Here is a 13,325-nt window from a genome sequence, read left to right on the forward strand (position 1 = left end):
TCCCTGCCGCCTCCGCGGCCGCGGGAGGGTCGCGGGAGGCGAGGGGCGCCCGGCGGGCGATGCCGGGGGGCCACAGCGCAGCGCAGAGCCCTGGCCACGAGGTGCCCAGGACACCGGCCCCACGGGGGGCACGCAGCCCTCTCCCCCACGCAGCCGGGGCGTAGGGACGCTCCCCACGGCACGGACCCACCGGCAGCATCGGCGACGCTCGGCGGAGACCCCGGGGTCTGCGTGTCCGGGAGGGGGCTGGAGGCAGAGGACAGCACCGCGACGTCCCCAAGTTTGCTTTTAACCCTCTGGACAGGCGAGCAGCGGCGCTGAGAGCGAGCACGCGGCATCTGCTGGCTGCCCTCTCCTCCGGGACCTGCGCGCTCCTGGGGGAAGCCCTCTCCGTTATCCTCACCCCTGACTCTCCGCAGCGCGCCCGGGAGCAGCGGCTGAGCCCCGGGGAGGGAAAGGAGCCTTCCAGCCCGCACCGCGGGGCACCATGCAGGTCTCCTTTGTGTGCTCCGAGCACAGCATAAAGAGCCGGAGCGCGGAGGACCGGCTGAACCGGCAGAATGCCAGCAGCCCCAGCCTCGGCACGCGCAGCAAATTCCGGGCAGTGGCCATGGTCGCCCGGAGCCTGGGGCAGCTCTCGGTGCAGAACGCCCCGTCCTCCAGCGAATCCAGCGTGAAGCAGCCGGGGATGAAATACAGGTAGGAGAAGGACGCGCCGCTGCTCGCCCGGGGAGGTGCACTGCTGGTTCGGGTGCGTTTGGTACCCCCTCGCTGTGATTTGTGCGGGAGGGAGGCTCGGGGATGGGGGTGTATTGTTCCCATCTTCCTGCTCCAGGTTTCTCGGAGCTACAAGTGCTGGTCTGGTCTGCGCCGGGTGTGCATCGCTCGCCTTCGTTTCCTCCCTCGCAGTTTGCTGTCTTTCCCCTCTCAGCACGGTTTTGGTCCAACCTCATGCAAAAGCAGTGGAATGGGAAGGGAAAAAAAGTAGCCCAAAAATGCAGTTTGGGGTTTAGGAGGACCCGTGGTGCCTGCTGAGCCTGTGGGAGCGGGCAGCGGCTGAGCTGGGGAAGTTGGAGACTTGGTGGCACACGCTTGTTCGTGGGCTGTGAAGGCATCGGGGGCTTTGCAGCGCTGCCAGTTCACTCGCAGCCCCAGGGAGCGTGTGCTGAGCTGTGAGAAGTGTCCGGACCCTGTCCGTGTGTGCGGGTCTGGAAATGAAGCACGGAGTGTGCACGGCGTGCCCTGCCAGCACAGCCTGGGTTAACGCGCTCGGGCAGGGGATCCCCACGGAGCTGAGCTCCCCCCGAGCCCCAGCTGATCCCTGCAGCGTGCGCCCGCTCCAGCCCAGATGCGAACGGTGCTGGGATGCAAAACACATCAGGCAGGCGCACCGCTGGCATGAGATCAGCCGTCGCCCTCTGTTATCTTCCTAATTAGCCACGTTCCCCTCCATGGCATGGCTGCGTGCACTGCCTGGGGCTTGGAGTGCCCGCTGGGGGGGGGCTCAGCTCGGCGCTGGGCAGGGTGGGCTCAGCACCACCCTGGGGTGCAGAGAGTGGACATAGGCACTGCCACAGCCAGGTCTCAGCGGTGAAACCACAGACACAACGCATCCTGTGCACCGCTCTCCCCCTGCCCGGTTCCTCTCCGAGCAGGCAGACGTGCTTCCAGCTCCCTGGGCCACCCCTGTGCCAGGCAGTGACCTGCTCGGGTGGCTGCCAGAGCCAGGGTCCCTCCGAGAGCCTTGGGAGGTGACGGTGATGGTGGCACTACACCTGCACCGGGGCCACCGAGCTCTCCAAACACCCCCGCTCTCCTCCATTCAAAGGCTCCTTGCAAACAGGTGCCATAAAAGCCACCCACCATGCGGGGGGACGCCCGTTCCCTGAAATTCCCCTGCGTGGCCTCCCCAGGTAGCTGCACGTGTCTCGGTTTGGCGACCAATCCATAAACTTCTGCGCAGGGAAGCCGTGAACGGAGGCACTCCCATTGCCCCTGTGCCAAGGGGCTGCACTCAGGGGGGCTCCCGGAGCGGTCCCGGTGCCCGTGCGGTGTGACACGGGTCGGGCGAGCCATGGCTGTGCTCCTGTGTGCATCGCAGCCCCACATCCCTGGCGTTCACCGTGCTGACAGCCCGTGGCGATCGCCGCTGCCCTCTGCTAAGCAGGCTAAAAATAAAACGGGTTTGGAGACGTGGAGCATCTGCTGCGTGGCGTGGGAGCAGCCCGTGCCTTCCAGATGTTGGACAATAATGCAGCAGCGCAGAAAGAAAGCATCCTGATTAATCCCAGCCTGAAATTAATAAACGGCATCGCCGTCCTGAGGCTCTGCTCCATCCCTGTGCCCCCCAGCATCGGGCAGGGCCGGGGGGAACTGGGGGGCGCGGGGGGCCGCGGGCCCTCGCAGTTGCTACGCGACTCGGCTCCGGCAGCCGCGCGCGGGCGGGCTGCAGCAGCTCACCTACACTTTATTTATTTTAATGCTTGTTGTTTGAACCTTTGTGATTTTTTAAAATGCGCTATCAATCACTGTGGCAAAGGCAGGAAAGACGTCTGCCAGCCTGGATGCGTTCCCGAAAGAATATTCTCCGCTTCTTTGTGCCAGCCAAATTCTCAGTGTCGTGCAGGGGTGCCTCGTGCCTGCAGGCACCTGCTCTGCTCGCTTCGCCCCTCGTGAGCCCACGGCGAGGAGTGGTGGTCCCGGGGGCAGTGCCCCACATCGGGGCAGAGCCGGGCACCGTGCTCCCCCCTTGGGGTGCTCCCCCTGCAGTTTCTCCCTGCCTTGCCCCTCGCGTGCCTTTTCCTGGGCCGCTGCTCGTTGTCACCGTGCGTGCACGGGGGCTGCTGACACAGTTTTGGGACCAGGCTGGGCACTGCCCGTGTGCTTTTGCTGCCGGCATGCCCCTGTGCGTTCAGCCAACTCCTATTGCTCAATGATCTGTGGTTTCATCAGCAATTGTTGTCTCTCAGAGGAGCCGCATCCACCTTCCCTTTTTGTTCTTTCTCTTGTGCCTTCTGGCTCGCGGCAGCCCCAGGTTTATTTCGGTTTTGCCTGGTTGCAGAAGTAGAGCAGTGACTGTGGTTAGGTCTCGGTGCTTTCAGCTGGGCTCAGCTGTTTCATCTTTCCCCACTCTTCCTATTTTAAAATAAATGCCTGACTTTTCCAGCCGTGATTTGTGGTTCAGAGGAGAGCTGTGCAGCTTTTGGGTTCTCATTTCAGAGGGTCACTTCTGCAGGTGCCTACACGCAGCGCGCGCCCCGGTGCTGTGTGCGCCTCTCTGTCCCCATTGCTGCTCTCCCACCCTCCTGCTGTGTGGCTCCCTGTTTTTTTCTGGGCTTTTCCCCCCTCTCTTGCTGGTGGGGGGCACCAGCACCTCAGGGTGTCCGGCTGGGGGCACTGGGGGCCGGCTGCTGCCTGTCCCCACGCAGCTTGGGGCAGCCCGGGCGCTCCAGGACTGTTGGCACCGCTTCATGTCATGGGAATTCAGGGAGCCAGGTGTGGCTCTGTGCCCACCCTGCAGCACACAGGGCCGTTGTGCCTTTCACTTCACCACCGGGGTCCGCTCCTGGGTGGGTTTCACCCTCCCTGCTGCCCCTCGCCTCCCGCACGGGGATGTGAATTAACACAGCCCCGGCAGCAGCACGCAGGCGGGGAGCTCATGTAGGCTGTGCCCTCCAAGAGCCGGGCAGTGCCGGGGGGGGGTCGTCTTTTTAATTAGCTTAATTAATTATCATTGTGAGGATTTACGACTGCTGTTCTAATGGGTCTCTGTCTTGCAGAAATCTGGGCAAGTCTGGGCTGCGAGTGTCCTGCCTCGGCCTGGGTGAGTGCCCGCGCCCCCCTGCACGGCTCCTGGCTCGGGGGCGCGCAGCGGGGCTCCCGTGCTCCATGGGGGAGAAAAAGTGGACGGTCAGAAAGCATGCCTCAGCTGCTGGCACGGCGTTTCTTGCACTCCCAGCAGCTAATTGTGGCCAAAAAATTCTGCTTTGTCCTCAATACGCACCCGCTCAGCGCAGCGGCGGGGGCAGCGCCCTCACAGAGCCAGCTGCTGGCCTCAGATCTGGCTGGGAACGTGCGCAGGACGAGCCCGGTGGGCTTCCAGCACGAGTGAGCCGCTTACAAAGCACGGACAGAAGTATTTATGGCTCTGCGATTGTCGCTGGCGACAATGGGGTTCTGTGGCTGAAGCGTTACCGGTCGCTTACGCAGATCAGAGGGGGCTTTCTTCGGGCTGGCAGCAGTGCTGCGATGTGGCCCAGAAGTCCCCACGTGGTTCTCTCTTTTTCTCCCTTGATATAACAGAAAGCAAACGGGGTGTGCCGCGAGTGCTTCGCCACATGCGTTGGTGCAAAACGTGGCCACGGCACACGGGTGCTGTGCCAGGGCAGCTGGGGTGGGCGGTCGGGGCACGGCGCGGTCAGGGACAGGACAGAGCCCCCCATGGCACGGCCCCTGCCCACTGCCCACACCTGCAGCCACCGTGCTCAACGTGTGCCTTCTCTCCTCCGCAGGGACATGGGTGACTTTCGGAGGGCAGATCACAGACGAGGTAAGGATGGTACCCACGGGCCAGTGCTCCCTGCGCCCCACGGCACGCGGTCCGGCTCCCTGCCAGCAGGGCTCCCCCCATGGCCCAGCCACAGGGCACCAGGACTCGGCTCGGGCTCTGGTGCATCCCCCCCAAGCACCCCCCCCTTTGTGTTTGCAGATGGCCGAGCAGCTGATGACTTTAGCGTATGACAATGGCATTAATCTCTTCGACACAGCAGAAGTCTACGCTGCTGGCAAGTGAGTACCCTGCTTCGGCACGAGGGGCTGCATGTGCTGTGTGAGCCTTCCTCACCGGGCTCCCCCCGACTCCTCCTCACCCCGGGCCGCATCCTGTGCTCTCCTCCGGCGTTCCTGAGCTGCTGCCAGGCTGGGCGGCCGGGTGCTGGAGCCGTGCGGTGCCACGGGGCAGGGAGGTGCTGAGCTGGGCTTTGGGCTGGAGAGTGCTGAGGCATCCTCAGTCCCCTCGCAGCTGCAGGCTGCGGTATATTTAGCATTAAAAGCATCAGCACGGATATCGACCTAATAGCAAAACCTCCTGTTTCTTCCCTCAAACCCACTCCTGCGTTACCCAGAAATTTGGGCAAGGACAGCGTTGCCTTCAGCAAGCTCAGTCCCGCGTGTCGGTGCCAGAGCCCCAGGCAGCCTCCAGCCCTCACAGAGCCCTCAGCACTCCTTGGGTGGTTCAGGCAAACACGTCTGAATTTCAACGGGTGTCGATAACTCGTTGGGTTCGTGGCTCTTTGCAAACCATCCCTCCAAGCCCCCGTCCAGCCCAGTTCTCCAGGCACGCTGGATTTCCTTGTACCTGAGGTTTTCGGGGATGGCCGTGCTCATTCACAGCGTTGTTTGAGCTGTGTTAAAGCTCTTCGGTACAGTGTGCCTGCAGACACTCCGCTTTCTAAATATTTGAAAGAGAGTTTGAAAGGATAGATGATATTAAGCATCCCGGCAAGCCCGTTGCCCCCGAGAGCAGTAATGAGGGCTTGCTCGTCCTCCTTGCTCTCCATTAGCTGGGTGAGGACAGCCATTGTCATGCAGGTTGGTTTAAAAGTTTGGAGAGTGGAAATAATTAAATCATTCCGCTTCTCCGCGCTCGTTTTCGGAAGTCATGTCACATTTGCTCAAACATTACGTCTCGCCGCGCCCTCTCCCGTGGAGGTGAGGGCTCTGCCCAGGCCACGCGGTGCCGGCAGAGGGGTGGCAGGAGGCTGGGGGGGGCTGTGCTGGAGGCTCCTGCGCCGGCTCTGACTCAGCCATCACAAAAACACAGCCGGGGAGCACCCCGAGCAGCCCCGGGTGGTGCTGGCCTGGTCCCATCGCAGCCCCAGGACGGCGCCGTGCGGTGCCGGGGGCCGCGGGGGCACCGGGTGGCTCTCCCAGGGCACCGTGTGCCGGGGCTGCTCCGCGGGAGGGGTGGCCCCGATGCATCGCGGTGCGTGGAGCAAGCCCACACAGCCGCTTAAAAATAGAAAGCTCTCGTTGTTGGGGAGCAGCGGCACTGCCGGAGGAGCCTGGAAATGGCTCTCCAGAGGGCTTGTCTCCAGCGAGGCGCCCCTGCCTGAGCCGAGCCTCAGCCCTCTTGCAGACACCTGAGCTCCCCTTCCCCTTCTACTCGCCCTCGGGAGGATTTAGCAACCCCCAAGAGCGAGGGTTTGGGGCTGGGTGCTCAGGGCTGAGACCACGAGGAGGGCGGCAGGGCCGGCCCTGGGGCAGGCACCGGGCCCTGGGCGTCCCCACTGGGCTCTGCCCAGCCCCACAGCACTCTCCTGCTCCTCGCCCTCCTCTCCCGCTGCTCCCCGATGCCTCTCGCAGTCGCTTCTCATTACCGAAGCGTTCCTGACCCAATTCCTGTACCAGCCTAAAGAGCTCACGGCTTATGTCTCCCTTTCTGTAGGGCTGAAGTTGTGCTGGGAAACATCATCAAGAAGAAGGGGTGGAGGTAGGTACGGCTTTTCCCTGGGTCAGGCGTTTCGCAGCGATTCATTTCCATGTGTGGCAGATTTCCTTGGTAACTGCGGTGCCAACGGGCTGGGGAAGGAGCTGGGGGCTGGGGGCCAAGGGGGGCGCGGGGCTTTGCAGGCACAGCGGTGACTCTCCCCTCTCCCCGCAGACGATCCAGCCTGGTCATCACCACCAAAATCTTCTGGGGAGGAAAGTAGGTAGCGCACCCACCCTGCCCTGCAAGAGAGCGGCCGGCGCACGGCGGGCCCTGACCTCTGCTTCCTCTTCTTTCAGAGCGGAGACGGAGAGGGGCCTGTCCCGAAAGCACATCATAGAAGGTAGGGCAGCGGGCAGGACGCGGTGCCACCGGCTGGCTGCGGGGAGCCCGGCGTGCGGCCACCGCCCCTGACGGCCCCTGTGCTGTGCGGCCAGGTCTGAAGGCGTCCCTGGAGCGGCTGCAGCTGGACTACGTGGACGTGGTGTTCGCCAACAGGCCCGACCCCAACACGCCGATGGAAGGTAGGTGCCGCTGGTGCCACCTTGCCATCCGGGTGCCGGGACGTGCCGGGCGGGAGCAGGCGTCCAGCCCAGGTCCCCGGGGCCGTGCCCCTTGCTCAGCACCACGGCCCCGCTGTCCCCGCGTGCCCAGCGCGGGGCAGAGCCGGTCCCGCTCCTCCCCTCTCGCCCCTCGGTGCTGGTCCCGAGCGGGAGGGCCGCTTCCCGGCAGCCTGGGCCGTGCATCGCATCGTGCGTCTTGTATTTCATCGCCATCCGTGGGTTTTTAATCATGCTTTGTGTGGCAGGCTTTCTCTTCCAAAGCGTGTTTTCCATTACCGAGCATAAATCCTCCCCTCTGTCAATGCGTTCAGCACGGGCACAAAGTGAAGGCTCTGCAGAACGCCCCCCTCCTCGCCCGCTGCCAGGAGCCTCCCCGGCCACGCTTGGACAGCCGGAGGCTGCTGCCGCGGTGCTGGAGGCGCCCCCAGCCCCACGCCCCTCGTCGTGCCCTTCGCTGTGATACGCCGGCAGCTGTAACCTCTGGTCTCTCTACATCTTTCTTTTATCACCAGGGGACCCATTTAGTTCTTCCAAGTCAAGAACATTCATCATAGAAGGTACATCGTACCCGCAGTCTGAACCCCAGCGGCATTTTATGGGACAGAACCCGCTCTTGTCTTTAATTTTAATTCCTTCCCCCCCCCCCCCCGAAACAATCCTCTCCATAAAATGCGCAAAGGAAAACAGCAGCAACAGCCAAACAAAAATACACCCCCTGCCCCCAGAACATCTTGCAAGTAAAGGAACAAAGCAAACAGCTGGTGGCTCCCCTCCCCGTCGCCTCATCTCACCCCTGGTCCTCTCCCCGTGCATGGCTGCGGTCGGGCGTGCTGCCGCTGGACGCGCTGCTTTAGCCCCGTGCATGGGGCTCAGAGCGCTCGGGAGCAGGGCGAGTGTGCCAGGGGGGAACACGGCACGGTCCCTGCTGCAGGGGATTTCAATTGTCATGCCTTGATGCAAGGGGTGCAAATCCCCTGCGTGGCGGGGAGCACGGAGGCTGGTGGGGAGCTGCGAGGCGCCGCTGTTAGAGCAGAGCAGCTCCCAGGTGCCGTGGGGGCAGCTCTCAGCCCCCCAGCGAGCTGCACGCAGCCTCCCCCAGCCCCAGGCTGCCCCTGTTTGCCCCCCTCCCTGCACGTGCAGGACCAGGCTTTCTCCATTCTCTCTCGTCTCTTGTCCCACGCAGAGCTGCCGGAGCCGACTGACAAAGCCTTTGGTTACCACAAGCCCGGTGCCTGGCCGAGCTGCCAGCCCACTGGTGCATGCGCTGGTGGTGTTAAACCAAACCTTGTCTGCCTTTTCCTTCCTGCTTCCTCCATTTGGCGTGGCAGCACGGCCTGCCTTGCAACCCAGCCTGCATGGTTCACAGCTGCCTGGGGCCAGCAGCTGAAGGTGCTGCCAACCCCCCCCAGCCAAGCAGCACAAGGCCGAGGTCACGATGCTGGCCCGGGGCCACCGGTGGTCGGTCCCAGCACCGAGCCCCTTCCTCCGGGCTGCAAGCCCTGGATGGAGCAGCGAGCCCGGCTCAGCATTTCGTTTTGGAGGTCAGGGCGGTGCTGGGTGCAGAGGATGGGCCGCCTCCTGCACCCTCCCCATGGGCAGCCTGAGGGTTGTAGAAACGCCCGCCCGCCAGCTTCCCCCTCTCCTGTGGCATTTGCAAGCAGCCTTGCAAGCACTGTACGGCAGCGTGGTGGCCCCGGGCGCCCTCGCTGCGTGCCGTGGGTCCGTGCGCATCCCGGAGCCATCCTGCGAGAGACCCGCGGTGCTGCCAACACCACTGACTAAATGCAGGGTTTGGGGAAGGTGCTCCTTTTTTTGTGCGTCCTTAAGCCCTGTTTTACCTGCCACTCGTTCCTGCGATGGAGCATTTTGGGAAAAGCCGGAGCTGGCTTTTAGCCCCTCCACCTTGGAGGCAGTGCCAGCCTCCCTCGTGGTGCCGGTGCCAGGCGTGGGGCTCAGCCCGCGCCGCTGCCCCGCCAGCAGCAGGGCACCCACTCCAGCTCTGTCTGGGTGCTGAGTACTCGAAGCAGCCCTTTTCTGCCTGTTTCCCCTACTTTTTCTGTCTTTTTGGTGTGAGGGTGATGCTTTCAGCTGGTCTCCGGGTGCCACACGCAGCGTTGGTGCTGGTGCCCCAGAGCCCAGCATCTCCCACCCCAGGCAGCGCCGGCGCCTGCTCCCTCAGCCCCTCTCCTGCTCCCTCTCCAAAAGCATCTCCTGAACACCACCCCCACCTGGGGGACCATAAATCACATCCTTTTTGTCTCTCCCTGCTCATCTCAGCACAATCACACCTAAATATGTCAGCTCCATGTGACTCTCTCATGTGGTTTGATTCGGGTCTGTTTTTAATAGCTTTGGAAAAGCACTAGGTGTGGAGAAGCGATTCCCAGCGCAGTCTCTCTCTCTCGCGGGTCGTTTTCGGTTCCCTTTTCTTTTAATTTCCGCGTCAAACTCCCGCCCCGGTTTGGTGTTTGGACGTACACTGCTTGCAAGATGTCTGTGCAGCGCCAGCCCCCCCTCCCCGCGGCGCGCCCGGCCGCGGGTCCCGCTCCCTAACGCCCGCCTGCCGCTCTCCCCTTCCTCCCCGGCAGAGACGGTGCGCGCCATGACCCACGTCATCAACCAGGGGATGGCCATGTACTGGGGGACGTCGCGCTGGAGCTCCATGGAGATCATGGTAGGGCTGCTATGAGTGCTTGCAGAGGCCTCGGTGCCCAAATTGCTGCTCAAGCAGCGGCCACGGCCCCGCGGTGCGGTGGGGTCGGGACGCAGGCACAGCAGGCACTGATGGTTTGCACCCGGGCTTGGCAGGAGGCGTACTCGGTGGCCCGGCAGTTCAACCTGATCCCGCCGATCTGCGAGCAGGCCGAGTACCACATGTTCCAGCGGGAGAAGGTGGAGGTGCAGCTGCCTGAGCTCTTCCACAAGATAGGTACTGGCCCCGTGCCCCCGAACTCTCACCCAACCCCAGCAGGAAGGGCTGGGGCACGGGGAGCAGCCGGCTCACCCCCTGCTCTGCTCCCCAGGCGTTGGTGCCATGACCTGGTCCCCGCTGGCCTGCGGCATCGTCTCAGGGAAGTACGACGGCGGCATCCCCCCCTACTCACGGGCATCGCTGAAGGTGAGCCCTGCACTCTGCAGGTGCCAAGGGACTCGTAGTGCTCGGGGCCCCCCCAGGGAGGGGATGGCTGCAGAGCAGGGCGGGTGGGTGCTGGGGAGGGGGTGCAGAGGTTGAGAAGCCAAGAGCTGGGGGCGTTTTTGGTTACCTTTTCTATGGAAAGCACAGAGCATTACTTGCAAGGTGCTGGTCCCGTGCCATATGCCAGGGGATGGGACAGGCTGCGTGCCAGAGACCGCTGCTGACCCCCCTCTCCCACCCCCAGGGGTACCAGTGGCTGAAGGACAAGATCCTGAGCGAGGAGGGCCGGCGGCAGCAGGCCAAGCTGAAGGAGCTGCAGGCCATCGCCGAGCGCCTGGGCTGCACGCTGCCCCAGCTCGCCATCGGTAAGGGGGCCGGGGAGGGGGGCAGGGGGGCGGCCGGGCCACGCTCAGGCTCCACGCTCTGCATCCCCAGCCTGGTGTCTGCGGAACGAGGGCGTCAGCTCCGTCCTGCTGGGTGCCTCCAACGCCGACCAGCTGATGGAGAACATCGGAGCAATACAGGTGAGACCCGCGCGGCTCCGCGGCGAGGAGGGGACGGGTACGGTGCTGCCCTGTGCCACGTGGGAAGGGGAGGTTTTGCAGAAGAAAAAGCGTGGGCTTGCCTGCTGGAACGCTAAGTCAAAGACGCTGCTTTGCCGAGCGCTGGGAGTGGTGCAGGGCACGGGGCCAGCTCTGCACCCATTGTCTGGATGCTGACCGTGCTCCCTGCTTGCGCACAGGTTCTTCCAAAGCTGTCGTCTTCCATCGTCCACGAGATCGACAGCATCCTGGGCAATAAACCCTACAGCAAGAAGGACTACAGATCCTAAGCACGCACCGCCGCTGGGATGCCGCGCCGCCCTCGCCTCCTGTTCGCTTGCTTACGCTTTGTTGAAGCAAAGTGGAGAGCGGTTCGCATCGAGAACACAGTGCGCCGAGACCGTGTAGAGAAATCGTTTCCAATGTCGCTGCAAGAGAACATAATGCTTACTACGTAACATTTATTTTGGATGCAAGAAAAGCCACCGCCGGGGAGCGCGCAGAGGCGGTGCCCACCCGATGCCCGGCCTCGGAGCTTCCTCTCCAGCTGCAGAAGCTGCCCACGATGGTGCACGACGATGACGACGGGCACCTCGGGCTCGGGCTCTGCGCTGGCCTGGCTGGCCCCGGCACGCGGCCCCGGCACGCGGCGCGCTCCATGGGCACCGCGCAGAGGACTCGGCCGGTGGGACCTGTCCCGGGCGGCGGCTCCGGCCGTTGCATGCGTCTCCCCGCTGCTTCTCTTCTTTACTTTGTGTTTCTGGACGAGGAGGCTGTTACATTCGGGCGTGCTCGGAGCACGGCGGCCGCGGGAGCGTTGCGCGTGCGGGGCTGGCTGCTGGCCGGGACCGCACGGGCTGTAAGAGGCTGCTGTACAACACCAACAAGGAAACAACAACCAAAACACCACCGACACCAAAGTCTTCTCCCCGGCGGCGTGGGGGCGGCCTGCCTGCTCCTGCACCCGTGCCTAGGATGGGGGCGGGAGGGGAGGGGAGGCTGGGGGCTGGGAGGGGGATGTGGGGGGCACGGGGTGCCCCTGTGAGGGGGGCCCTGCACAGACCCTCCCCAGGCAGAGCCCCCAAGGGGCAGCACCCGCCGGTCCTGCGGCAGCTCACAGCACTTGGCTGAGTGGAGGTGGGGGGGTGGGACGCGTGAGTGGGAGGCGAGTGTGCAAGGGGCAGCGGCTGCTTCCCATGCAGAGCTCACCTGGAGGGAGATGGTTGGTGGCGGCAGCCCCTTCCCGTGTGCGTGGGGGTGTGTGTGCACGTGGGTGTGTGTGCACAGGCTTTATGCATGCCGGTGTGCATGTGTGTGCACCCCTGTGTGTGTGTGCAGGATGCTGACAAGAGCTGGTTTGCCTCGGTGCTGCCGTTTGGATCCAGGGCTGCTGTGCCAGGCTGTGGGCACATCCGTGCTGCTCTGGTGCAAAGTGGGGGCAGCACCATAGGGGAGCCCTCTCGGGGCCCCTCTCCCAACTCACTGAGCAGCTCGCTCACATCCCGCCCCGTTCCTGTGGGCAGAAGGGCAGAGCCCCCCGTGCCAGGCTGCGGGCGCAGCCGCCAGCCAAGTAACCACGCTGCTCCTGCCTCCGTTTTACAGGATTTATTAAAACACAGAGAACATAAACCGAAACACACAGAGTACAAAGTAAATGTGAGTGTGTTGGTTACAGGTGCCATAAACCTCCTACGAAAGGTCATCACGCTGCAGTCAGTATCACAAAATAACAGCCCGCCAGGCACGAAGGCAGAAAGGCTTCCACCTCCCTGCTCCGGCCCGGAGCGGTTCCTGCCCGCGCCCTCCTGCGCCCTGCTCAGACCTCACTCAGCTCCGGGCAGACCATGGCCATGGAGAACAGGGAAGGGGGCAACCGAGGGCTCGAGGGCTCTCTGGCCCCTTCCTTCAGGGGGGTCCCAGGGGAGCACAACCCAGCCTGGGCGCACCCTGTGCCGAGCACCGCAGCAACTGCGGGCGCTCCCCAAGCTGCTCCCCCCTGCAGCCTCCTCCCTGCCCCGGGAGCCCCACCACAGCCACAGCACAGCCAGGGCAAGCTGTGAGCACAGGGGCACCGGGGCAAGGCTCAGCCACCTGCTTGTGGGGCCAGGGCGACGTGAAAGGCCACGCACAGGCTCCTCTCCCCCTCCTCCTCCTCCTCTTTACTCCCTCCCTCTGGCAGCAGGGCAGCGGCGGGCATGCACTTGCTCAAACACAAAGAAGACATAAAAATAGAACTCACAGGGAAGCTACCGAACAGGATTAAGCTTGGCGCCTAACGGTCAGCATGGAGGAACTGGACTAGAAACAGAGCTTCCAACAGGTCTCCCTTTAAATCTGATACGCGTCGATAAAAACAGACATAAATACCGTTACTCTATACCCCTTCTTAACTCATCCCACGTTTTCCAGACAAACTCTTCAAGTCTTCAATAAGAAAGTGCAAAAAATGTACAAGGAAATGAAATCCCCTTCAGAGCAGTTCTTGCGGTGGTGGGGTCACATCAGGCGAAGCACACTCAAAGGCGAGGGGGCACGGGCCTGCGGCAGGGCTCGCGTCCCACGGGCAGCGCCGCCGCGCGTCCCCTGCCCCGCCGTGG

General features: G+C 63.4%; 2 protein-coding genes across 8 annotated transcripts in view; one reads left to right on the top strand and one right to left on the bottom strand.

Moving 5' to 3' along the window:
- Positions 1 to 487: 487 nt before the first annotated feature.
- Positions 488 to 11,684, top strand: KCNAB2 (potassium voltage-gated channel subfamily A regulatory beta subunit 2; the record flags this gene model as incomplete). The annotated part of the gene is made up of 14 exons (XM_082777168.1): positions 488 to 699; positions 3,780 to 3,823; positions 4,512 to 4,549; positions 4,709 to 4,788; positions 6,446 to 6,490; positions 6,662 to 6,706; positions 6,787 to 6,830; positions 6,925 to 7,011; positions 9,639 to 9,724; positions 9,859 to 9,979; positions 10,074 to 10,168; positions 10,431 to 10,551; positions 10,622 to 10,710; positions 10,929 to 11,684. 14 exons carry the CDS (start codon positions 488 to 490, stop codon positions 11,016 to 11,018), a joined length of 1,197 nt encoding a protein of 398 aa, XP_082633294.1. The 3' UTR covers positions 11,019 to 11,684.
- A 642-nt stretch (positions 11,685 to 12,326) lies between these two features.
- Positions 12,327 to 13,325, bottom strand: part of CHD5 (chromodomain helicase DNA binding protein 5) — a 33,605-nt gene continuing 32,606 nt past the window's right edge. For 6 of the 7 annotated variants that reach the window (XM_082776930.1, XM_082776928.1, XM_082776932.1 and 3 more), the window contains one exon: positions 12,327 to 13,325. In XM_082776930.1, coding sequence (XP_082633056.1) covers positions 13,225 to 13,325 — 101 coding nt within the window. In that variant the 3' untranslated portion in view covers positions 12,327 to 13,224. The other variant, XR_014318908.1, reaches the window with a different exon arrangement.

This window comes from Aythya marila (assembly GCF_965140915.1).
Source record: "Aythya marila genome assembly, chromosome: 21".
Taxonomy (NCBI): domain Eukaryota; kingdom Metazoa; phylum Chordata; class Aves; order Anseriformes; family Anatidae; genus Aythya; species Aythya marila.